Source organism: Egretta garzetta, unplaced genomic scaffold, assembly GCF_000687185.1.
Source record: "Egretta garzetta isolate BGI_Z169 unplaced genomic scaffold, ASM68718v1 scaffold712, whole genome shotgun sequence".
NCBI classification, from domain to species: domain Eukaryota; kingdom Metazoa; phylum Chordata; class Aves; order Pelecaniformes; family Ardeidae; genus Egretta; species Egretta garzetta.
Window position 1 is genome coordinate 460,227 of NW_009258883.1, and position 27,116 is coordinate 487,342.

A 27,116-nucleotide genomic window follows, 5' to 3' on the forward strand; every position below is an offset into this window, starting at 1 on the left:
TAGCGAGGGCGGCCCGGCTCCCCTGCCGCTCCGAGTGCCTGCTTTGGTACGGGCCCTGAGCGCCCGCAGGGTGCCGTCCCGCTCGGGGTAACTCCCGCGGGATGGAATTGTGTGTCTGGTTCTCGGGGGCGCGGGAGGCTTTCACGTGCCGGAGTTGCTTGTTTAAAGCAACAGTGTAAAGAGAACACGGTCTTGAGTCACAGAAATACGACCTCTAGGTCAGCTTGTAATGTCAGACCTCCCGTGGGCTTGTTACTGTATTTGATAGTTGTCTTAGTTGGAAAAAAAAAAAAAAAAAAAAAAAAAGATTTTGTTTTCCAGCTAGAAAGAAAAGGTGGGAAGGAATGCTCATCTTATGGCTGCTGGCAGCCAACCGGACTTAAGCTGCCGAGTTTACATACTTTCTGTCTAGTATCATTAATAATTCTCGCTTTGTTTTCACATGTGCAGCAGGGATTCCATACGTGGCAAGAAGTCTGCTGTGAGGTCTGGGCGAAATGGCGAGCCTTCTGCGTATTGCCGTTAGCGGCTGCTCAACTCCTGTTTTTGGCAATGTGTTACCGCCTAAGGTCCATTCTGCAAAGATGCCGTGTTTGCGAATGTTTAGAACCCACCAGATGCTCAGGTCTCAGGCAGCTCCAAAGCCAGGTAAATTGATTAAACTGTTGTAAACTTTTATTTTAAAACAGGAAGATAGCTTGAATTTCTCTTTCAGATACGCATTAGCACAGAAAAGACTTAAAAAGAACATGAATCATGTCACCAGTTTACTTGAGTCAGTCAGTTGCAGTACAATTTTACACTGGTTTTGAAGGGCCTGTGTAGAAGGTGTTTGTGTTTATTACGAATACTTTAAATCCAGATAGTTTTTAAGGGTAGGTGGTCAGAGCTCCTGCTGACGCTTACCAGACTTGAGGGAAGTATTTAAACAAATACTTTCCTTAGTTAAAAGCCTGAGTTCCCCATGAGTTTTTGTGGTGCAACTCTGTGTGTGCATGCAGGAGACAATACAGCTCTCACAAAGCATTTGCAAGCATGACGGTATGTAGATGTAAGTATCCCATCTAAAAAATCTCTTAACTTTGTTCAGGAAACTTCGTTGTACCACCTTGAAGGACTTCTAATTTGCATCTTCACGTGTAGGGTTTATCGGCATATTGGTTACTAATTACATTTTAGTGCAGGTAAGGGACAGGTTCAGGTATTTTCAGGAGAAAAAAAAAAGAGGAGGGAATGGGGGTATCCGTGGTACCAGTTTATGATGTGAGTCTGGTGTATGAAAATCAAAACTGACTTTTTTTGCTCTGTCCTATGCTGTGCATAGCCTGACAGCTAGAATACTGGAGAATATGTAAACCTGGTTTAATGATATTTTTGCCCATTATCCTGCATGGGTCATGTCTCCCTGAAGGAATTTAGAGACCCCGCTTCAGTGCAGATCCAGTGTCTTCTCAGTCTGCGACAGATTAACGTGTAGAATTGACTGATTGTACGTGTGATGTTCAGTTCTTCCAAACACACGCAGTCATCTTATGTCCTGTGCTTTCACAGCCTGACACTTCTGTTCACATTAGATGTTTTGGAGCGTAGTTTGTGAACAGAAGTGTCAGGCTGTGAAAGCACAGGACATAAGATGACTGTATAACACGGAGAAGCCTTTGTTGCATGGAATTTCTGTCAATACTGACAGTGGCTAGTGCACTTTGGGGTCTGTTCAAATTGGTGACCCAATGTTTTGGAGCTTCTGAAATACAATGCCAGGAAGAGTTTCTTTACTCTGAGGGCTCCTGATAATCTGTATTGCATGGCTTTTTACCACAGTTGCGTGGTGGAACCTGACTTTCTTTACTCTGACTGACAGCCTAGGGATCTGGGGTCTGTCAGAAATGATCAGGTAATAGTTTTGCTATCCCATGAATTTTTTGTGATGCTCCCAATTTGTTTTTCCATATTCAGTATCTGAATGAGAATCTGCTTGTCTTGATATGGCAAATTGTCCCTTGTATGGGAGTGTTAACCTGGGACGTAGGAAACTAGGTTCAAAGTTCTTTCTGAAATGTCCCAGGTAAGTGCCCTTGTTGTTGTTTGAGTTTGGAATCAATCTTTGTATTTGACTTTGACCACAAATTTGATCGTGAAACTGAAAGATCTTCTCAGTTTTACTGAAATCAGTATGCTCGTCTGTGTGTGCGTACATTTTCTTGTTTTTATGAATCACTTTTCAGAAATTTTCCCACAAGGACAGAGAATTCGGGTAAGTATCATGTGTTTAAGCATTCAGTGCTGTCCCTTCGGGTATGTCATGTGGGAGCCCTTACTTAAGGGCGAGTAGTATTCATGCAATGCAGTTATTTAATGCTGAGAATTATAAGTTTGATAAGGCTTTTGGTTGATAATTAAGCTGTCCTTATAGTTTGTTTTGGTAACATGAGATTTGTCATTCAGCAGAGGACAAATCAAGGATAAAACAGCCATTGAATGACAAATTAGTAGCAGTACTATTGCCTATGTATCCTTCTTAAGTGCTCTCGAATCAAAATTTAACAGCATATAAAATAACTACATTTTGTTCTAGCATTTAGAAATTATCTTTGATTATAGTGACACTTGGTAAAATCTCTGTAATACTAAGAAGAGTAAGTTTTCTGAAAAGACTAGTGTCACAGTAATTCTTCTGAAGCTTGTAGCTATTAGCTTCTGGTCTCTCAGATTAACTTTTATTTAGTCCAGGATATGTTATGTGCAAGAAACAGCTGCTTGAGGAGCGAAGAGATTTGGAGTCAGTTGAAAAGTAAACTTGGAGGACGGATACTTTTCTTATTGCTATTTATTTTGCTGCTATTTTCTTTGTTTCTTAGAAATATAGGAACTTTCATACAGGAGTAAACAACTATTCCTGTAACCTGTCTCAAATAGTTGCTAGCACCAGATGCCTCAGAAACTGATGCAAAACTTTCCCAAGCCCTGGGAAAGGTGCTTACGGAATGACCAGTTCTGAGGTTTCCAACATACTTCCAGACTGGTTTGGCCTACAGCTCTGACTTTTACCCTTCTCTATCTTGGTTTTTAATGTCCTTACTATTTTGATGCTACTTTCTTACAATCCCCTGGGTTTTTTTTTTTCTAAATCTTGCAGAACTTTTAAACCTATAACAGTTTATTGTCAATTCTCTAGGTAAGTGGTACATAATCTATAAACCATAGACATTCTCTTTTAATTTCCTTGGGTTTTTCGTATCTCCTTGTATGTGTAAGAAGAGGGATCAGGTGTTTGTTTAATCTTCTGTACCATTCTTTTTTTTTTTTTTTTTCTCTTCTTGCCAACATCATATTGCTGTTCTTCGGAATATGTACTCATCTTCAGAACAGGTGAGATGGCTTGTTTAAAGCTGATATTAGAGTAACCTAGAAACTAGGCAGGTTTCCCTGTTTTCCCATCCCAGAACATGTGGTGTATAGTCAAAACTTCTTTCTCTTTTTTGTAAGTCAGTATCTAATACTTGCTGATACGATTTCACTACAGAGTACTTTCTGAAATCAGGTCAAGGAGATGTGTTTTTCTCTTATTTCTCTACACACAATGTTCTGTATTTTCTTGATAGTTTTGACTTAGGATCTTCTTTAAACACTCGGTTTGTAGATGGAAGTTAAATGGAGAAAATAACTTTTGTATTTATTTTTAATTGTTTGATTTCTGAAGCTAGAAGATGTAGACTACTCTTTACTTGAAGTTTGAAGTTGTGCTTTGAATATGTCCTCATCACACAGTCGAGATTATGGTAAGGGGATGAGAAAGAGTGGCTTCTTACTAGTTTTTCTGAATTCCAATTTATGTACATTCCATGCTAAGATTGTAAGGCCTGTGAAATGTAATGAAAAATATGATAGTGGCAGAATCCTTTTGGTATTGATTCTTTGTATCAAAAAAAGTACTGTATATCTCCTACTCAATGGTGAATGTATTCAAAATCTTCACATGACTCAAAACCATGCTTGAGGTATGTGTACATCAGTCTGTTTTTGGATAATGTTCTTGATATCATAAAGCAGTAAGTTACTAAAACATACTCAAGGCAGTTCTTAAAGAGATTACCTGATGTGGGGGCTTAGAAAAACAACTTGGAAGCTTTGCTCTTATGTAGTGTTAAACCTGTGGCAAGGATAGTGATGTGCTTTCTCAAAATAAAACCTACGTTAAGATCCTATGTTTATAATTCTAGATTTCAACCTTTCAAAACTAATGACTTCAACGAAATTGCTGAGTTCAACAAACCGAATTGGTGTTCATAGTATAGCTTTGTTCACATGTAGCATTTATCATGCCATAACATAGATCTTTGCTTTGCAGTTGTAGACACCTGCTCCTTTTTGGTGAGGAATGATGTGATAGCTCAGGGTGGTCTGCTTGAAAAATGTCCTGAACTTGCTGTAGCTAAAGACTGGCAAACTGACATCTGTTTGCTTCTGTGACCGTTTGCTTCTATGTTCACTGGTTGCTAGAAATTTGATAGTGGGACAGAGGAGAAAAGAAGGTGACAGGCAAATGTGACTTTCGAATGTTTGTCTTGGATTGATCTTCCAAAAGCGTTGGAGGAGGGCATAGTCCTCAGCATTGGTCCCTGATTATTCTGCTTACTAAATAAGATGCAAATACTTTCTGTGTGAAAAAGTTTTACTTGTTTATATCGCATGCAATGTGTAACAATGTGAAAGAAAGAAATGAGGAAATACACTTCGCATGTAGCAAGTGGGTATTCCTGTCCCATCCCTCGTAGCCATTTACTCTTCTACTTTGGTACCCCCTGCCCCACCCAGAAGCAGGTGAACAAAAAGAAATCGGAAGCATCAATTGTCATTTTAACTTGGGCCTTAGGAGCAAAAAAAAAAAAAAAAAATTTAAATTTTTTGCTTGAGAAGTGTATAAGCTTTAGAGAAGTGTCTGTGCACCTTCAAATTTGCAGTGATCCTTCCATTCCCTGTATGGTATAATTTATCGCTTCCTTCCTCTGTATTTGTGTGCTGCAAAAGCTTACAAAAGGAGACAGGAAAGGTAGCGCTCCAGCTTTTATTTTCTCAGTGCTTCTTGAAGACATTTTTGCCTTCTGTCCTAGAGCTACTTTCTTTCTGAAATTATGATTAGTCTCTGTTACTCTAACAAATGTCAATCTTCTAGGTTTCCTTTCTGCTTCTAAAAGACAAAAGAGCTCATTTCCACTGAGTTGACTGAGTGAAAATCAGAAGCTGGACTTCATTGTGTAGTAATTAGGAGAAGAGATGAGAAGAAAGTTATTTTCAAATGACAAGGGTAATTTGTATGAGTGAGAGCAACAGTTCCCATAGCTTTCAAGTGGTTAGTGCTGCTGTAATGGGGAGGCCCTGAGTTGCACAGTGATGTTTAGGTGTGGTGTATGCTGATGAAGCAAATCTCTGCGAAGCATTATTAGCTTTTTGGGTCTGTTGTTTTAGATGTGCATTCTCACTCCTGTTGTGACTTTATGTTCCTTTGGAGCATGTTTATATGAATTTGTTTCTTGACTTGTAATCTAAAGAATTTTAAATGTTCTCCAGCATATGAAATATCAAAACACTTGTGTCTTCAAGTTATTTGCTACATTTTACTAGTTTAATTTCAAAGAGAAAGCAAACATTTAAAAAAAAAAGGTAAAAATAATTAGAAGTAATGCACTTCTTTGTTGATCTTTCACTCTGTCTTCTTAGGTCATGCAGGGAGAAAATTAGAAGGGCTAAAGCCCAAATGGAGCTTAAGTTGGCCAATTCTGTGAAATAAAAAATGTCTGAATAATTACATTAACAACAAAAGGAGAGCCAAAGAAAATCTCAATCCATTACTGGATGCAGGGGGAACCATAGTGACAAAGGATGAGGAAAAGGCAGAGGTACTTAATGCCTTCTTTGCCTCAGTGTTTAATAGTAAGGTCAGCTGTTCTCTGGGTACCCAGCCCCCTGAGCCAGAAGGCAGAGATGGGGAGCAGAACAAAGCTCCCACGATCCAAGAGAGAATAGTTAGTGAAATGCGACACCACCTAGACATACACAAGTCTATGGGGCCAGATGGGGTCCACCCAAGGGTACTGAGGGAGCTGGTGGAGGTGCTCACCAAGCCTCTTTCAATCATCTGTCAGCAGTCCTGGATGACTGGGGAAGTTCCACTTGACTTGAGGTTGGCAATTGTGACTCCCGTCTACAAGGAGGGCTGGAGGGAGGATCTGGGGAACTACAGGGCTGTCAGTCTGACCTCAGTGCCAGAGAAGGTTATGGAGCAGATCATCTTGAGTGCCTTCACACAACATGTCCAGGACAACCAGGGGATCAGGGCCAGCCAGCATGGGTTTATGAAAGGCAGGTCCTGCTTGACCAACCTGATCTCTATCTGTGACCAGGTGACCCACTCAGTGGACGAGGGAAAGGCTGTGGATGTTGTCTACCTGGACTTTAGGAAAGCCTTTGACAAGCATTCTCCTGAAGAAACTGGCTGCCCATGGCCTGGACAGGCATACTCTTTGCTGGGTAAACAACTGGCTGGATGGCCAGGGCTAAAGTGTGGTGGTGAATGGAGTTAAATCCAGTTGGTGACTGGTCACAAGCAGTGTTCCCCAGGGCTCAGTATTGGGGCCAGTTCTGTTAAACATCTTTATCAGTGATGTGGGTGAGGGGATTGAGTGCACCCTCAGTAAGTTTGCAGATGATAGCAAGCTGGGTGGAAGTGTTGATCTGCTTTATGGTAGAGAGGCTGTACAGAGGGATCTGGACAGGCTGAGGCCAACTATATGACGTTCAACAAGGCCAAGTGCCAGGTCCTGCACTTGGGTCATAACGACCCCATGCAACATGACAGGCTTGGGGAAGGGTGGCTGGAAAGCTGCCTGGTGGAAAAAGACCTGGGGGTGTTGGTCAACAGCCGGCTGAATATGAGCCAGCAGTGTGCTCAGGTGGCTGAGATGGACAACAGCATCCTGGCTTGTATCAGGAATACTGCTGTGGCCAGCAGGAGCAGGGAAGTAATTGTTCCTCTGTACTTGGCACTGGTGAGGCTGCACCTTGAATGCTGTGTTCAGTTTTGGGCCCCTCACTACAAGAAGGACAGTCAGGTGCTGGAGTGTGTCCATTGAAGGGCAATGAAGCTGGTGAGGGGTCTGGAGCACAAGTCGTCTTAGGAGGGGCTGAGGGAACTGGGGTTATTTGGCCTAGAGAAAAGGATGCTGAGGGGGGAGGCCTTACTGCTCTCTACAACAACCTGAAAGGAGGTTTTGTAGAGCCTTGAATGAGTTAAGGGCATAACACTGAAGAAAAGTATAATTGAACAAACTAGTGGACAGATATTCCACTGTTCTTCAGTGACTCCTGAGTTCATATTTTTAATTTCTCCAGCAACTGTTAGAGCACCTTATTGATGTAGTTGTGCCTTGCAATGTACTTTGTGGTATGTAAGTTACATTCATTAATAGTCATCTGAGACAACTGTAATTTGAAAACATATTCAGTTAAAATGCAGTTCAGCTCTTCAAGCTCATTTGTTGATTTCTTAACAATAAAGTTCAAGTGACTAGAGAGGGATTTAAATTCTTAACCCCAGGTAGAATGTGTTGTTACCAGAACACTGTGCAATGTGTAATTGACATTCTGGCTTATACAACCACAACTGAATGAATTCAGATGAGTATGAACTGCACCAAATACTTGTTACTGCATCTTTGGCTGATTGTGCTGACCTGCTGATTCCTGAGAGAACAGGGATCTCTAGCAAGATGGTGTAATTTAAGGAAATGTAAACTATGCTGCTAGAAAATATTCTGCTTCCTTGCCCCTTAGGAGGAGAATTGCTAAGTGTGACATGTCTGCATGTGTCTGTACAAGACTGAAGAGTGCCATTACTATCAACTAACTAATCTTCAGTGCAACTAATGCTGTCTCATCACCACTCTTACAGGAATTCCTTATAAACAGCTGACTGTAGGTGTCCCCAAGGAGATATTTGAGAATGAGAAGAGAGTGGCTCTATCACCGGCTGGAGTTCAAGCCTTGGTTAAACAAGGCTTCAATGTTGTGGTGGAATCTGGTGCTGGAGAAGCTTCCAAATTTTCTGATGACCATTACAGAGAAGTTGGAGCAAAGATCCAGGGGACCAAGGAAGTCCTGGCTTCTGATTTGATTGTCAAAGTAATTATTTTATTAATATACTTCCTATTACATTCTTTTTGGAAAAATATATAGGTCATTTTTTTCTTATAGTCTGCTGAAAATTCAGTAAGTAAGCTCCTTTAAATGAATATTTTCCATTCTGAGTTCTGGTTCAATTTTAGTCTGTCTTCTATTTTTTTTCAGTAGCTCAGGTGTAAACCTACAGTAGTAAACTGGTAAATGGCAGCACTGAAAAAATTGAGGATAATTTCTTACCAAGTGTTTAACTACCTTGGAGGAGTTGTGTTTTCTAGAATGAGGTAGACTAGTTCTGGGCTCTAATCAGATAAGATCCCTGCTCTAAGAAACTTCAGCTCCAAAATTAGTAACATAGAACTCAAAGTACTCTTCAGAGAGTTGCTTGGAATTTTGAAGATGCAAGTTTCTAACTTTTGTCAATCAGACATCCAACAATTCCACAGCAACAGTGTGTTTCAAAAGTATTTGTAACTAGGTGAGTTGTAGCTGATCTGGGAAGACTGCTAAAAGTGAAGTTGCTTGAGAGGTATTAGGTTGTGCACAGTCTTGAAGGAAAAAAGACCTTAAACTTAATGTCGATGCTTCCTTTAACTACTGTATTTGAAGTTACCCTGTCAGGATCGAACATTCTGTGAGCTAGTTTGTGAACAACCTGTTTAAGTAGGTTTCTTTTTGAAGTGAGAAATTTGAAAGACGTGAATGCAGTTCAAGATGAGTATCTGCTAGACTTCATGCTTGAAATTCCCAGTATGTAACAGTATATTGCAGCCTCATTAGTGATTCTTAGCTTGTAGAGCTTAATTGACACATCTGTTCAGTACTCATTTTTCTTAAAAATGGCTGGTTTGGGGGCAGCTGTCTGTCACAAAAGTAAGTAACTGCTAGTTAGAAGCCCTTAGATCTTTCTGAAGGTGTGTGCCTGACTATTACTGCCATGTAACCAATCTGCCTAGAACTAATTATAATGTGTGGATTGCAGTTAAGAAGTGCAGTTACTCAGTTCAGTAGCGTAAACAGCCTTTGATATACTTCCTTCCTTGTGTACTTTGTGGAGGGGGATGGACAGATTGCAAGCTGGGAGAAAGGAGGTGGAGTGTGTTCTGATTTATTTCCTCTGATTAATTTGGAAACTTCTCTCTTTCTTCAGGTGAGGGCTCCTATACATAACTCGGCTCTAGGTGTGCATGAGGCAGATCTTTTTAAGACGGCGGCTACCCTGATTAGTTTTATCTACCCAGCACAAAATCCAGACCTCCTGAAAAAACTTGCAGAAAAAAGAACTACTGTCTTGGCTATGGATCAGGTTCCACGGGTCACCATTGCTCAGGGATATGATGCACTTAGCTCCATGGCCAACATTGCTGGGTATGAATCTTACTAATTCCTCCTCCTCCTCCTCCTCCTCCCCCCCCCTCCCCCCCACCCCCTGCTTGAGTAAGTATATCTGTACTAAAAGCTATGTACTTTGCTATTAAGTCTAAAACAATTCTGCATCTCTATTAGCATACAGCTGTTTCAAGCAGGATGAAGCTGTTGGAGGTGCCAGACAACTTCTTAAATTTCTTATGGTCTGCTTTGCAGTAGATCAGAGCAAGGCTTAAACAAAATTGAAGGCAGTTCTTCTAATTTCTGGGCTGCTTTGTCTAGTGCCTTTTTGGTCTGAACTAGATCAGAGTAGGCTGAAAGACATCCTTTAAGACAGCTTGAACACAGATTATCTGTCACTGGGATCTGGTGTTGGGAGCTAACTAACCCAAACAACACTCAGTAAAAATGCAATTGCCACGGCAGGTATAAACAAAAGACCAAATACTCTCAGACAACTTCTTGCTTTATGACTTGTATTGTAGTGAATTAAAATTTTATTGTCAAGCTGACTTCTATTTTTAGGTTTGTTACTGCTTTTTTTATTAATTTTTGCCTTTTTACATAGATGATGTCTGTGAGGCATAAAAAGCCTTGGAGAAGGCTGCCAGGTTTTATGGACGCCAGCAGTATATGTACATGTTTGGCTGCTTGTCTGTGTTTTCATTCTGTGTAATTATACTAAAATATAGGAATTCATAATGTATTTAAAGGTATAAAATGTACAAGCTGTATTCCAAACTAGAACTAATTTTATGGCATACAGACCTCCACGTGTCCCTGCTGACGATAGGAAAGAGAGTGGAATGGGACTGTTGAACCACAGTACTGTTAGTAAAAATGCAAGAAATGTGCACTGTTGTTAAGAAAAGACATAATTACACATTAATCCGTGTTTCAGATAGCTCTGCTGATGTTAACTTGGTGTCCAGCCAGTCGTTCTTGGATGGCTGCAAAGCAGATGGTGCAAAAGAAGTAGCAAGGTTAAGCTATTTGCCTTACAATATAGCTCTGCAGAGTATGGGTCAGAATATCTTTCTTGAATGTGTGCTTGCTTGTCTAAGTGAGCTTACTGCAAAACTACTCTGGGTTTTGAAATTGCTTTTTCATGTTTCCTTCCCTAACAAGCTTCAGGTTACAGCCTTTGAAGGCAGCTTCAAAGACCACAAAGTTAACTTTGGCATATTCCGGTAACATCTTAGTTGAGAGGGTGAATAGTTGTGGACATCCAGTGTATTGCAGTCCAAAAATTCTGTCTGAAAAAGCATTCAGTGATCTTAAAAAAAAAAAAAAAAAAGGCAAGAAATATGAGCAAAGACTATTAAACTTGTGCTCAGTAGTAAAACATTAAACTTGCATTATCCTATTCATGCTCTGGTCAAATGTTCATCCTTTTGATTGCTGTCATGAATGGAATTGTACTGAGCCTGGGAAAATACTGATGTGTGTTCATCCTTAATTGACAGTTACAAGGCTGTGGTACTGGCAGCAAATCACTTCGGTCGATTTTTCACGGGTCAGATCACAGCTGCTGGTAAAGTTCCTCCAGCAAAGGTATGTGCAATTAAACAGGTACTGTGGCAGAAGAATGTGCGAGTTCCTGAGCACAGCTAACCACTAACGAAACTGTTAAAAGGCTTTTTTTCCTGCCTTGGGGCTAGTTTTGGAGACTTCAGAAATCCTTATAGTTACTCCCGTTCACTGCCCATAGTGTCGGGGGTTTTGGGGAATAATAGAATAATTTGAGTTTTATTTAAGTTTGCTGAGTTTTAAACATCAGACTAGCTATACATGGATGGATTTTTTTTTTCCCAGGTGGAGAAAGGCAAGGAAGCAGTTAAGAGAAGTCAGAGATGTTGGGATTTCTGGTCCATTGAAAGCTACAATGGAAAGGATTGCATAATTGGAATTGCAGGTGGATTGGGTTGAAGAGAAATGGAAGTAGGGAAGGAGAAAAAAAACGAAGATAAATTAAGGAGAAAACCTGTACTTACTTACGTAAACTGTTAGCTACAGATGAGTTGGCTTTCAGATCAGTGAAATTAGGAGTTACAGCTTTTAAATGGTTAGATTTATGGGCAGCTTTACCAAAGTTATTTTGGGATATGTGTCATGAGGTAACTTGTTTAAATGGCTGGTTTATGAGATGTATCTGCAACTATGAAAGCAGTACAGTGCTGCTGCTTTTCTAACCAGCTCTAGTTTTAGTTTATGCCCCAAGCATGATGAAGGTATCATTCTAGGTCTTGATCATCGGAGGAGGAGTTGCTGGCTTGGCTTCTGCAGGAGCAGCTAAATCGATGGGTGCAGTGGTTCGTGGATTTGATACGAGGTAGGTGTGTGAAAATGGTAATAGCAACCTGAAATTATTTTAAGTTGTTTGTAGCTGTATTAGAGTGAAAACACTTGTACTGCACTAAATCACAACTCCTTTCCTACCATTTTTATGCATCATTATTCCTCTGGTTTTTGTACCTCAAAACAATCAAACCTTCCAAAGAGTCCTCATTGCATGATTCAGAACTATATAAATAAAAAAACCCATTGCTTTACGAAAGTAAGAAAGTTAGGGCTTTTATCCAGAATTTCATGTCTCTCTTCTCCTTGAGGACACAGGGAAAATAGTAAAGAAATATGCCCTCACTTATAACTTGCTTTGATCCAGGTTCATAGCTGCATACTCTCATTCACCCCTACTGTCCTGATCCCAGAGAGGCCAGCTAGGAACTCTGGAGAGACACTTCTATCAGTCTGCTGAAGGAGAGAAAGAGATCAAGTTATTTTATTTATGAAACTCCAGATGAAAGAACAGAAACTTCATCTGAAACTACATTAAATGCTGCTTTCCTTGAGTCTCTTCTTTATGTTCAGAAGGATTATTTTGTCCCTAGCCATTTTTTAGAGCAATAGACTGGGAAAATTACAGAGCACAAACATTTTCCTTCTTATAGCTGCAGGGACTGCAAATTTATTTTTTCCCTATTAAATGGCCTTCTTACATTGAATTTGTATGTGCTTAATACTGTTATTAGCATTACAATTACTTACATGTGTTTGGTTTTATTCAGAAGTGGCATCTAGTGCTACTTAGCTGTATCTAATGTGAAATAATAGAAATTAATATACCTCCAGATTTATCATGTGCAATATGAAAAAACCTTCACTCTGTTTTGTTAGAAAATCTGCGTATGCCTTAAACTGGAAAGAGTTTATTTTTCTTAAAAGCATGATCAAAATCTGTCTAAAACTTTTCAGATTTTTTAAATTCCCTTCTTAAGCATCCTGTATACTTTTATCTTGGTGTGCTAAATATTTGTGTTAAATCCTCTGCATGTTGTGAATGTTCACCTAACACTATTTACTGTGATATCATGTGATGCAAAATAAATTACAGATTAAAGGGATAACTGTAACAAAATACCCCAGACATCACCACCACCACCCAAACCTCCCAAAACCAAATTTTCACTGTGAAAGTAAGACTTATTAGTATTTCTCATTTCACAGATTAAAGACAGGGCCACGGATTATATATTTGTCACCTATCTTAGGCATGTAAGTTTGGGCTGTAGATTTACCTAGTTATGACAAGAGAAATGTGTGAGCAAAGTTTGTCAACAGTTAAACTCCCAGCTTTGAGACTTGTCTTGGAGCAACTCTGTTGGCTATACAGGAAACTGTTGGCTGCCGTCATTCCTTATCCAAGTATCTTCATTAGGCACCTAAAATTAGCAATGCAAGTACTTTTTTCACTAAATACAGAAAGCTGAGGATTTTAGATACGGTTGTCTTAATCCTAGCATAAGTTTTAGATCTCTTGTCTCAAGACTGATACTAAAAAGACTAGAAAAGTCATGGTAGATTTTTTAAAGTAGTGGTTGTTTCCTCCCCTGCAATTCTCTTTTCCTAGAGCTGCAGCTCTGGAACAGTTCAAGTCTCTTGGTGCTGAGCCTTTGGAAGTAGACTTAAAGGAATCTGGAGAGGGACAGGGTGGTTATGCTAAAGAAATGTCCAAAGAATTTATTGAAGCTGAAATGAAACTCTTTGCCAAGCAGTGCCAAGATGTTGATATTATCATCACTACAGCACTCATTCCAGGTATGTTTTATGTGCAAGATGTTCATTTTCATTTATCTTGTGTAAGTTGACCTGTTTTGGAACTGTGCCTGCAGTGAAAACAGGTGTTAATGAGTTAATGTCTGAGTGAGCATGTACTTTTCCCTTCCCTGATAAATGCCTGGTATTAAAGTGTGTGCCTTTTTTATTACTTTTGCTTTTACAAACTAGCAGTCTTTGACTCAGTATCATCATTTTTTCTTAGTAAACAAGTAGACAGTAGTAAACCAGGAATACATAATTCTCTTGCATATTTATTGCATCACTGCTACTTCTGCTGTCCAGCTTGTGCACTGAAACAAGTCCAGTTGAAAAAGTACTGTCTTTTGTAATTTAAGCATAGTGAGGTAGAGCTTAGATTTTAGTGCTTTGTATTGCACAACATTAGTCTCTTAATGACTTACAGTGTGGCATTTCATTTGGTTTTTTGTTTTTTTGTTTTTTTTTTTTTTGTAATGACGCAAATTGTAGTATTGGATGTTGTCAGTTTACTGAGGAAAAAATTGGACTTGCCAGCATTTTTGGTAGACTGCCCATGCATACCTTTTTTACATGCTTGGGAGCAAGATGTTCTAGCGTCTCTTCTCTCTGCCTGTATAAATCTTCTGTGACAGTTCATCCTACGGACTGATTACTTGAAAATTTGCTTACAAAAATATTTGAGGGAGAGAGGGGCGGAGAATTCATCTCCTGAGCTCTACAGATAAAAAGCTGTATTTTGTGTTTAACTTATAATGCCTTGTCTTGTCAGGCAAAAAAGCTCCCATCTTGTTTAAGAAAGATATGATTGAGTCAATGAAAGAAGGTTCAGTTGTTGTGGATTTAGCTGCAGAAGCAGGGGGAAACATTGAGACTACAAAGCCTGGAGAAATGTATGTTCATAAGGTGAGCATTTTAATCTGCAGATCATTCACAGTTTGCATGAATTCACATTGTGTTTTGTAAACTGTATGCTGAAAATGGATTGCTGATTTTGCTATTTGGGCTTAAGTAGTCCTTTAGATTTGGTTTTGGTCACTAGTCATCTCTATGTATAGCAATTTGAAGGTTTTTAAAGAAACAAATACCTTTGTGTAGTGTTAATTTGGTTGTTAGGTATGGAAGTGTTACTGCTTAGACTTCCAAGTCCAGTGATTTGTGTCTGCTGAGTTGAGGGTGTGGTTTGATGTCTATTTCTTGGTCTACCTAAAGAGAAAGCAGTAGCAATAGCTTCTTTGCCTTGCTCATCACCTCCCACAACTGGAGGTTAACAGTCCCTGTCATAGGTAAGCTAAACAGGTTCAGACTATGTCAGTGTTTACTTCAGTGTGGTCTCTGGCTTAGCTCAGTATAATTTCAGCTTCAGCAGGGTGCTGTCTTTGCATGTCTTTAGCTTTGGCAACTTGATTGTGTCTGTCCTAGAGTACCCAAACCACTTGTAACCCTAGCTGGGAGTAGTGTGAATTGTTTCATTAAAGTAAGCACTTTTCATCTGGACTGAACTACTTTTGGTTTTGCTCCAGTGTTCATTGGCTCAGTTGAGAGCTTGTTTTCCTGGTTTTGGGGTTTTATTTTTGGTACCTGTGGGAAATTTACTAGCAGTTCAGAAACTTGGGTGATGAGACTTAAAGTAGCAGATTTCCAAGGTTATTTGGTAATGTAAGGACATGATGCTGTTATTAGGGAAGCCTGTAGGACGTATTGCTGCTGTGGTCATCATTAATGTAATCAGGGCTGTGTGTGTATATATCATGAATCATGCAGTGTATTTGGCTTTGTGGTTTTGTGGGGCTTTTGATGTTGTTGCTTAAAAACTGAAATTAGAGTATGTAGAACAGAAATAAGCAGATCCTTGCATGAAGAATTTATATGGAGTGCTTTTAGTCAGAGGAATATTACCCCTGGATATAGTATACTGGCCCTGCACTGTGGAAGAGAGCAGCAGTGCAGAATTATTAGTAGTGTGCTGGAGCATTGCATTAAGAAGCCGGAGTTCCGGCAAGCATGCATGGATCTTGGCTGTAAGTTGCAGGAGCGCTGTTTTAACACAAGCCTGCTTGAACATGAAGAGTGTATGTCAGCGTCACCTTCCCATACCTTCCAAAAGCTCAAGAGCCTGATAGCCAGATATATTCACATTTGTTCTTTAAACAGTGTGGATGTATTATGTTACGTCTTTACATAAGTGTGAACTTGGGCATATTACTTGCAGAGCTAGATAGTTCTGAGGAAGCTCCCTTCACTCCTCTGAGAAAGTCAGCTCCAGTCCATGAAGCACTGAGAAGATGCTAAGCATTGGGCGGGATAATTGTTACCTGGTTGCTTTAAGAAGCTAAATTCTGGGAGAATGGTAGGATTTGGAGAGGACAAGCTTGTGTACCAATACATCTTCCTCTGTGTAGGCTTGTTGCTAATGGCATTGAAGGTGTTGGATTTGATCATGTTGAATTGTCTAACTGGTGTGAGTAATCCTCCCCCGACTTTGGATATGTATTTCCAGAAGGATATATTGGAAGAAATGCTGCTGCTTTAGAGATTGAACTAATCCTTACTATTTTACTTGAATTTTTTTCAGGGTGTTACACATATTGGCTACACAGACCTGCCTAGCAGAATGGCTACTCAGGCCAGTACTCTGTATTCCAATAATATTATCAAACTCCTAAAGGCTATTAGTCCTGACAAAGAGAACTTCTACTTTGATCCAAAAGATGAATTTGATTATGGGACTCTGGATCATGTTATTAGAGGAACTGTAGTCATGAAGGTAAGTCAGTAAATATTCTCTTCTTAATTTGTGAGTACATGCTTTTATCAGTGTTGTCTCTTTAAAATGCATTCAAAGATACTGCATGCCAATAGACTTCAGATGTGGCTTGATGGACAGTGTGGGCAATCATACTTGTATTCATCTGAATATTCCTCTGTCCATTTTTGTGAAGGGAAAACTCTTTGCTTTTGTCTTATGTTAAAGAAACACCTAATGTCTACTATTGAAAAATAAGAAAAAGATTGAATTTGCATGTTGTATACATGTGATAAAAGCATAGTTATTTAAAACATGTTTGAAACATTACTACAGGACCAGAAAAACATTCTTCCTTTATTTTTATTTTTAAATAAATACACGTTTCTGTTCTTATAAGAGTAACTTCAGGAAAAAATAATGGAACTAGAATATGCAGGATACTTTAAGCTCTATTAGGAAATAATAAAATAAAAACCTAGGGCATGGGCCAGTATGGACTCTCCTCCTGCAACCATTAGGAAATAATAACATGCAGTCTAGGTATGAGGTTTTCATTTCTGTTGAGTTTTGTTGCATAATGTTGCCAATGTTTTGTAATGCTTATGATATCTTGCATTGACTTCAGCTCTCCCAGAACACTGAAGTGGTGTGTACAGCTTGGGTCTGACAGCTCCACCAGTTGTTCCTCTAGAGACCTGGAGAAGAAACATTGTGCTTGGTACCTAACAGAGGTCTGGGCGGGCTCTGATTACAGTTCAGATCTGTAGCAGATTTTTGCTTTTTCAAAGACCCTGTTTTATTTTGCATAAATGCTTTGCATTTAAGGAATTTTACCTCTTTGTTGTGGTTCCTGCTTTCAAGCGTTGTGCTGTGTTTCCACCAGGTGCTCTTGGACACTGATATTAAATCTTGTCTGAAAAATGTAAAGCAGTATGGTTAACTTGGTCAGGCTGTACTGATCATCCAGCCTTGCAAAATTCTGCTGAAGCAGAAAAGGGAGATGTTCCTGCAGCATGGCTATAGGATGTTAAGACTTACCTGAGTTGCAGGATTAAGAAGAGTAGGTGCCTCTAACTACAAAGTATCTGCCATGTTAGGGATAACTGTAAATATCTCTTGTCAGGATGGCAAGGTGATTTTCCCAGCACCTCCACCAAATAACATTCCTCAAGGAGCCCCTGTGAAGCAGAAGACTGTAGCAGAGCTGGAAGCAGAAAAAGCAGCTACTATTACACCTTTTAGAAAAACTATGACTAGTGCATCTGTATACACAGCAGGTAGGCAACTGCCAGAGTTGGAGAATCAGTGTAGAGTGCTCCTCATTTGGCTAATACTTTTAAGTGACTCCTCATCTTACTTAATCAATTTAATAACTAGTTGGTAGAGAACTTGATTGGCTGGTGTATCCTGGTGCAAAATCAGGGTAATGTAATAATTGCTTTTGAGAGTGAAAATAAAATTTTAGAAATTTAACGAAAAGTATTAACTTTTCAAACAGTGCTGACTCATACTGTGTGCATGTTTGTGTGTTTGGCTTTATTTAAATACTTAAAATTCTAATGGACTCCTGCTAGGGACTGTGCCCATACTTTGCAGCAGAATCAATTCAGTGCCATTGCTTTCTTCAAACTTCAATGTTCTATATGAGACTTAAATGCCCACTGCCTACTGAAGTACTGAGAATAGGAGATTTGTCTTGACAAATAAATATTGGCTGCTCTTGTCATTTGGTATTCTGTGTGCATCAGAACTTCTGCATGAGGTAATTAATGAATTGAGTTTTCTTAATTTTAACTGCTGTTTTTCATAAGCATGCTTTGAGTCTTCCAGTTGGTGTCTTAAGATGTCTGTGACTCTTCCACATTTTTGCTATAGAACAGAAGAGTGACAGGATTCAGTATTGGTGTAGAAACCTGTCTGTGCTGCTTTGTGTGCATGCATAACCAATATGTGTGTATTATATGTATGGTTTTATTTTCTATTCTGAAATAAACACTAGCACCAAAAGAGCCTTGTAGTTGACAAAGATGCTCCAGCTGATCTTGAAACAAGTCCATGCACAGAACTACATTTTGCTTTTAGCTCAGTACTGGACTCCTGTTGTACAGAGTTTCAATGTAAGAAACCATTGAAAAGTTACGGAAAAGTTTTGCTGTGCTTTTTTTTCTAGGTTTAGCCAGCATGTTAGGACTGGGCATTGTAGCTCCTAATACTGCTTTCACGCAAATGGTGACGACATTTGGCCTAGCTGGAATAGTGGGGTACCATACAGTATGGGGTGTGACTCCTGCTCTTCACTCTCCACTCATGTCAGTGACTAATGCTATCTCTGGTAAGTAGCTGTCACACAACTGCTTATTTTCTATTTGAAGTAGGCACAGCGCCTTTTACTCAAACTTCAGACAGAGGTCTGCTGATGTGCCTTTTAAAATGCCAAAGAGCCTAGTACTACTTTGCATGTCTGAGTTTACTTTCTTAAATAGCAAGAAAACACTCTTTCTGAGAGTATGTTTTTTTAAAAGAAGGGCAAATCTGGTGCTGTGTATTTTTAATTTTTACAAATAATTTTTCACTCTTAACCTATTTCCTTTAAAGTTTGTTTTACTTGGAGTGCTGCAGTCTCTCCTTTCATAGAACACATCTTTCCTCTCATGTCTCCAAAATGTTGCCCTGAAAATAACTTGTCTTTCATATTTTCTGTGTTCTTTTTTTCCTCTCCTCAAACTATGTGGTTTGAGAGGGGGCAAAAAAAAAAAGAAAAACCTGAGTGTCTTGTAAGATTCATAACTCTATAAATATGTGAGATTTTATGTATCTGTGTGTGTATATATGTGACAGGTCACTAGTCTGATTTACTTTGACTTAAAAGCCAAGTTTCTTCTATTGAACAAGTACTTGGAGACTGACTCTTTGCTTGAGGCACTGTACTTCAAAAGTATATTCATATACTAAATTTCTTTTGAAACATGTTTGTATTGCTGAAAAAGACCAAAGTAGTCTTTGTTTAAATAGTGATGTGTAGAGTAGGCATCAAAATTTTAGTTGACTGGTATCTGTTTGGCAGCTGAAAGGAAACTTGCTACAGGTATAGAGCTTTTTAAGGTTCAGTAACACTTTTTTCTCTTTTAAATAGGACTAACTGCAGTGGGTGGGCTGGTATTGATGGGAGGAACCTATCTCCCTGAAAACGCTCCTCAAAGTCTAGCAGTGCTTTCGACCTTTATCTCTTCAGTCAATATTGCAGGTATGGATGTTAGGTTTTCTCCTAAGGGTAACTTAAAAGCACTTGTGTAATTCTTTTATTTCTTCTAGCTCTTCAACTGTATAGATTCCAGAAATACTATGCTGGGAATAGGATCTGAGAACATCTCTCAATAAAGAACCCCACTCCTTCCCGCTCCCCAGCCCCCCGCCCCCAAACTTTCATAGTATTTGTATAGTTATTGTATTTGGTTTGCACATCCTGTGGTGTAACCTTTTTTTTAGGGAAGCATTTAAATATGCATTTTTCTTTGGCAGTATCCCTTGGGTGATGATTACATGAAACATCTTTTCCTGTATATCCCAAGATGGTACTGCATTTGTCTTTGTATTCCTTTTCCTACTTGAAAATATACTCGTTGCATAGAACAAAATTCTGCTTGCTCAAGCTTCAAAAGTCCCAGCTTCACGAATAAAAAAGATAAAAAAGTGAGCAATGTGACTTATACTGCTTTTTCCTAGAGTAGATAGGGAAAAGGACACAGTCATAAACTAAGCTGTATCCTACAGTCAGTGTAGAGTATGGGGCCAGAGCAAGTCCTCCAGGCTTTCAAACTCCTCCTTTTTATGAATTTCCTCCAAAGGTTAAAAAAGACAACAGGATCTCACCCTGATTACACCTTTGTTTTGTGGAGGTTTTCCAGATTACTAGCTTTTCAGAAGTTCTACTGGTGTCAGTTGCTAACTTTGTCAGATAATATGGTTTAACCAAGTGTTTCTGTTACAGCTTGGCATGTGCTTAGTTTCAGATTTTATTTTTGTAAAATTGTTCATTTACTTTGTCCAGGTGGCTTTCTAGTTACACAGAGAATGCTGGATATGTTCAAACGTCCCACAGATCCTCCTGAGTACAACTACTTGTACCTACTTCCTGGTGGTTTATTTGTAGGAGGCTATGCTGCTGCTCTCAACGGTGGCTATAATATTGAACAGGTATTTCTGAGAGTATGTTTTTTTAAAAGAAGGGCAAATCTGGTGCTGTGTATTTTTAATTTTTACAAATAATTTTTCACTCTTAACCTATTTCCTTTAAAGTTTGTTTTACTTGGAGTGCTGCAGTCTCTCCTTTCATAGAACACATCTTTCCTCTCATGTCTCCAAAATGTTGCCCTGAAAATAACTTGTCTTTCATATTTTCTGTGTTCTTTTTTTCCTCTCCTCAAACTATGTGGTTTGAGAGGGGGCAAAAAGAAAAAGAAAAACCTGAGTGTCTTGTAAGATTCATAACTCTATAAATATGTGAGATTTTATGTATCTGTGTGTGTATATATGTGACAGGTCACTAGTCTGATTTACTTTGACTTAAAAGCCAAGTTTCTTCTATTGAACAAGTACTTGGAGACTGACTCTTTGCTTGAGGCACTGTACTTCAAAAGTATATTCATATACTAAATTTCTTTTGAAACATGTTTGTATTGCTGAAAAAGACCAAAGTAGTCTTTGTTTAAATAGTGATGTGTAGAGTAGGCATCAAAATTTTAGTTGACTGGTATCTGTTTGGCAGCTGAAAGGAAACTTGCTACAGGTATAGAGCTTTTTAAGGTTCAGTAACACTTTTTTCTCTTTTAAATAGGACTAACTGCAGTGGGTGGGCTGGTATTGATGGGAGGAACCTATCTCCCTGAAAACGCTCCTCAAAGTCTAGCAGTGCTTTCGACCTTTATCTCTTCAGTCAATATTGCAGGTATGGATGTTAGGTTTTCTCCTAAGGGTAACTTAAAAGCACTTGTGTAATTCTTTTATTTCTTCTAGCTCTTCAACTGTATAGATTCCAGAAATACTATGCTGGGAATAGGATCTCAATAAAGAACCCCACTCCTTCCCGCTCCCCAGCCCCCCGCCCCCAAACTTTCATAGTATTTGTATAGTTATTGTATTTGGTTTGCACATCCTGTGGTGTAACCTTTTTTTTAGGGAAGCATTTAAATATGCATTTTTCTTTGGCAGTATCCCTTGGGTGATGATTACATGAAACATCTTTTCCTGTATATCCCAAGATGGTACTGCATTTGTCTTTGTATTCCTTTTCCTACTTGAAAATATACTCGTTGCATAGAACAAAATTCTGCTTGCTCAAGCTTCAAAAGTCCCAGCTTCACGAATAAAAAAGATAAAAAAGTGAGCAATGTGACTTATACTGCTTTTTCCTAGAGTAGATAGGGAAAAGGACACAGTCATAAACTAAGCTGTATCCTACAGTCAGTGTAGAGTATGGGGCCAGAGCAAGTCCTCCAGGCTTTCAAACTCCTCCTTTTTATGAATTTCCTCCAAAGGTTAAAAAAGACAACAGGATCTCACCCTGATTACACCTTTGTTTTGTGGAGGTTTTCCAGATTACTAGCTTTTCAGAAGTTCTACTGGTGTCAGTTGCTAACTTTGTCAGATAATATGGTTTAACCAAGTGTTTCTGTTACAGCTTGGCATGTGCTTAGTTTCAGATTTTATTTTTGTAAAATTGTTCATTTACTTTGTCCAGGTGGCTTTCTAGTTACACAGAGAATGCTGGATATGTTCAAACGTCCCACAGATCCTCCTGAGTACAACTACTTGTACCTACTTCCTGGTGGTTTATTTGTAGGAGGCTATGCTGCTGCTCTCAACGGTGGCTATAATATTGAACAGGTAACTTTGCAGTTCTTATCCCACCGTTCACAGCATGGTATGCTGCTTCACTGCTTACTCTGTTGAGGAGTAAATAGCAAATTAGCCATGGTCTTTTCATCAGCTATGTATTCCCACAAGGCCAATCTGAAGTTGATGAACTTGAAGCCTGCAGTCATACCCCAAATGCTGAATCTCCAAAATTGAAAAGCTCTGGGGTTTTTTTACTGTAAAGTTGCAGGTACTTTGTTATTTATTGGACAGTTTTCCTAAATTACAGCTTAAATATTAGAGTGACTACAGAAATCAGTCTTTGGTTTAAATGTTTCCAAAAATTCAACTTGGCATGGCAGTTAAAGCGGTGTGATATCTGGATGGGATAAGATTTCAACACAGAGGGATGTACTTATGGCACCTTTTATGGTAAACTTTTGTTTGCATTTGTTTTAATAGTAAGAAAAATCAGTGTGTATTGCCTTCTGTGTTTGGAAAAAGTGAATCCGAACATACTTTTATGCCAGGGGCTTGTAATATATTTGAGTTTTTTCAGTTATCTAGACAGGTACAGCTCTGTTCATTTCAGCTTGTTTATACTTCTTGAAAACAGGAGTTCAGGTGTGCCATAAGCAAATTCTGAATCTATTCCTATAATGAACAGGACAGTTTAGCTCTGGGTTTATACTGAAAAAAAAACTTGATTCTGAACTGATGAGGAAAATCGGCTCAAGTTTAGTATTCACCATGCAGATAAATCAAGGTCATAAAGCGGGGAAGAAGTTTTAATAGACGTCACATTTTAATCACATCCTGTACAACAGCTTCCCACAGACAAGAGTTTTGACTTCAGTTGAAAACTGAGACTTACCACATTCTGGAGAAATCAGCCTTTTTGTGTAATAATCAGAAAGATTTTTATAATGATTATACAGTTTGTCTTCTATTTCATATATGCGTATTGATGTTTTTCTTATTCTAAAGATGATGTACCTGGGCTCAGGCTTATGCTGTGTTGGTGCCCTGGCTGGTCTGTCCACCCAAGGAACAGCTCGTCTTGGAAATGCTTTGGGTATGATTGGTGTTGCAGGAGGTTTAGCAGCAACTCTTGGAGGCCTTAAACCCTCACCTGAATTGTTGGCGCAGATGTCAGGTGCAATGGCACTTGGTGGTACCATAGGTATGTGTATAGTACGATAAACTAACAATATATGCTCTATACATGCATTTATGCAAGTTCTATATACACAAAATATTGTATAGGTCACAGGTGAATTGACTAACTTAGTTCATGGTTTTTATATGTTATTCTGCAAATAATGTGAACAAAGAATCCTAAGTCTGAGGGCTTCTATTAATGCATCAGGATTTGGTAGAGAATGGGGATACTGGTAGAAAAGCAGGAGAGTATAATCTGTTAGGGAAACTGGGTATGCAGAGGTGAATGAAGTTGCCCAACTTCATACTTCTGTTCAGTTCCTGACTCCTGCCAAATTCTTTTTTTCCCACTGAGCTTTCGTCGCGGAAAATGTTGAACTTCTCAATATTTAGTGAAGTTGCTAGGGACATGATATGCTTTAATCTTATCTCTAATTTCCATGATACCCTCATTGCACAAAATACACCTATGCAGCTTTCAGTTAAGTACCATAGCAATTTCTAGTATAGAACAAATTTTTCCATTGGAACAGGCATGCGTATTCATTGCACACTGAACCATGACACATTAATTTCTAGCTGTATAGATTGGTTGTGTTTTACAAAGCTTCCCTTCTGTCTTCAACTCTCAATAGGTTTGACGATTGCTAAGCGCATCCAGATTACAGATCTGCCTCAGCTGGTGGCTGCTTTCCATAGTTTGGTTGGTTTGGCTGCTGTGCTCACCTGTGTAGCAGAATACATGATTGAATATCCTCACTTTGCTACTGATCCAGCTGCAAACCTCACCAAGGTTGTGGCGTACCTTGGCACGTACATTGGTGGAGTGACTTTCAGTGGCTCTCTTGTTGCTTATGGAAAACTGCAAGGTGAGACCTTCTGTTCAGAATTAAGTATTTGTTAAAGTGTTCCTGCCCCCCCACCCCACCCCCCCGCCCAGTGTTTAGCTCTGCTTTTAGACTGCTGTGTAATTGGAAAGACCTTGTAGTTTCCATCAGGTAAAACCTTACATGCTTAACTCTTATGAGTGTACTTTTTTCTTTTTAATTCTGTTTAATTTGTGTACAACTTCAGTTACGAAAGCTTAGTTTTCAGTGCTTGGACATACTACTGCTATTAATACCAAGTCATGTAAGCTTCCCATAGTTCATCATGTCTAGAAATAAGTGTTGCTTTAGTGTTGTTAAGACACTACCTGACACTGTTTCTCTAATTGATTTTATTGAATTTTTATGATCACAACTTTGTATTCCTGAGCAGACATTTTAATTGAATCCCTGGTGTTGCTGGACTCAGTGAGCACGGCTAATATTTATGGGATTTTGTCCTTAGCATTGCAGGCTTCATTTAGGTAGGTGGCTTGCAGCATCAGCTGAGACTGCCTCACTTTTAAACCATTCAGTTCACTGTCTATTTACCTACTGTGCCAACTCCATGCTCCATACCTATTGTAGTAAATTTGCCTTCCAAATTAAATACTCACTTATTCCCGATTCTTATGCACCTGAAGGTTTCTTAATTGCATTTATTTTTGGTTTTGTAAGCATATAGCTTTTGAGAGACTGAAATAATACCTGTACTAAGAAGTTCTGGCTAAGTGCTTCCTATTACTGATCCTGTTATTAGCTTTGCAATCGTTCCTCTGGGAAACATCTGTTTGCTTTCTTCGGTGTTTATGAGACCAGCCATTGAAGGAGGAAGCATGACATGGATGGAAAGCTGTCTTCTCTAATAATCTTTTGAAGGATTTGTCAGTAGTATGTATTTCTGATGTCTTTCTGCTAAGTAGTTACTCATTTATTTCTTCTTGGTTCTTTTTTTTTTCTTTTATCCATCTTACCCCTTTCATCCCCTCAGTGATTTGTGCACATGTCCCTGGTGAACTTTACTGTCTGTTTCAGACCACTCTCCTGTTTTGGGTTTTTTCTCCTCCCCTTGCATTTTCATATTAGCACAATAATAATAAGCGTGTCTATACTATTGAACTAGAGGTAGTAGGTCACACATTTTGACTCCTAGTCCACAGACCATCAGCTCATTCTTTTCCTTGAATCACTTAAATTACTTACACCCAAAGTAACAGATGAACTTGCATTATCTTTACTCTTCACTGTGTTGTTTAAAAAAAAAAAAAGCCTACTGTGACAATAGATACATAATTGTCTTTTAAAACCAAATCACACAAATACTGAACCATCTTTTCCCCTCAAGTCTCTGCCAGTGTGGGAAGCTGTGGGAAGTCTATATGACTCGGAGTACTGGTGAAGTTAAAAGCATTTTACATTTTGTGTTACCTGTGTAGTCATATTTTTCTGAGCACACAGATTTTGAGAGGCTGAGATAATACCTGTACTAAGAAGTTCCAGCTAAAAGCTTCTTATTACAGAGTATCATACACAACATGCTAAGACTTCGGGCCAGACTGAAAGTACATTAAAAAAAAAACCAAAACAAGGCTTTTCAAGAGAAGAAGAGATTTTTATGATTATTCTGAAGCACTTCAGCGAGATTAGGAAGTAATACGAGTTCAAACAGTATTTGAGGATCTAGAGTAAGTTTGATTGTGTTGCAATACTGAGTCAGCACAAGGTCTCAAACTAATTTGTTCTATCTTCTGCTCCTCCCGTTTTTGGTTTTTTTTTTTTAATTTTTCTTTTTCTGAGGTATTCAATCTTCTCTGAAGGCAAGAGACAAGGTCTCCTGCATGTATGTGTTAATCTCTGAATATGCGTTTGATCACAGGTATCCTGAATTCTGCACCACTGCTCTTGCCTGGTCGACATGCATTGAATGCAGGATTGCTGGCTGCCAGCGTTGGTGGGATGGTTCCGTACATGATTGACCCTAGTTACACAACAGGAATTACTTGCTTAGGTTCTGTGTCAGCTCTCTCAGCCATAATGGTAAGCTGGGGATTTGTCGGTGGTGAAACAAATCAAAAAAGCAGTTTGTTCTTCAGCTTTGCAGGTTTCCTCTTAATGATTGTATTTTACCAGCCTGAGTCACAATCATCATAGTGCCTGTATGCTAACTTGCAGTAGCAAGTGGCAACTAACTTTCCTAAATTTAGCTGTAAACCAGAACTGTTCCAGAGAACCAGCAGGTATGTATATAATTACTTTTTGCAGCTATGACTTAATGGCGCTTTTTATATGACGAACTGGTATCTTAAAAGACTTTTTGGAAAGTTTATCCTTAAAATACTTAAGAGTGCTGGATCTACAGGTTATCATGACAACTTAGATTATCCCTATGTGTAACTTCCCCCATTCTCGCTCACACCAGCTGTTGCAAAATTTACCTTGAGTATTACCATTCTGTAAACTGAGTCTTGCAAAGGCTGCTCAGTATGAATACTTCAATGGTATGAACAATTCCACGGAGCTGGTAGGATACTTTTGTGAGTAAAAATTTGTGACTAAGCATGGGATGAGGACAGTGGAGTGCCTTCCTGTCCTCTCTCAAAAATCCAATCCTCGTGTCACAGTTTGATGTCTTCTACACTGAAAATACTTGAAGACTTATTCAGTAACTTGGTATTGATTTTTCAGTGCTGCTCTCTTTTCTGTGTGTTTTCCTTAGTCAGTGTATTCTGAAGTATTTTTCTTTCCTTTTCCAGGGTGTCACTTTAACAGCAGCTATTGGAGGTGCTGACATGCCTGTCGTTATTACTGTCCTGAACAGTTATTCTGGATGGGCTTTGTGTGCTGAGGGC

The 27,116-nt window shown here is 39.0% G+C and overlaps 1 protein-coding gene across 1 annotated transcript in view; it reads left to right on the top strand.

Annotated features, from left to right (window-relative positions):
- Positions 1-313: 313 nt before the first annotated feature.
- NNT (nicotinamide nucleotide transhydrogenase) overlaps positions 314-27,116 on the top strand; it is a 45,851-nt gene continuing 19,048 nt past the window's right edge. The window contains 18 exon segments of the mRNA XM_035889489.1: positions 314-648; positions 2,226-2,254; positions 3,365-3,369; positions 7,949-8,178; positions 9,326-9,543; positions 11,010-11,097; positions 11,787-11,875; positions 13,454-13,641; positions 14,411-14,544; positions 16,214-16,405; positions 17,511-17,664; positions 18,558-18,719; positions 19,521-19,631; positions 20,436-20,581; positions 23,228-23,423; positions 24,037-24,270; positions 26,144-26,304; positions 27,021-27,114. Of these exon segments, the coding sequence (XP_035745382.1) occupies positions 553-648; positions 2,226-2,254; positions 3,365-3,369; positions 7,949-8,178; positions 9,326-9,543; positions 11,010-11,097; positions 11,787-11,875; positions 13,454-13,641; positions 14,411-14,544; positions 16,214-16,405; positions 17,511-17,664; positions 18,558-18,719; positions 19,521-19,631; positions 20,436-20,581; positions 23,228-23,423; positions 24,037-24,270; positions 26,144-26,304; positions 27,021-27,114 (2,527 nt within the window). The 5' untranslated portion in view covers positions 314-552.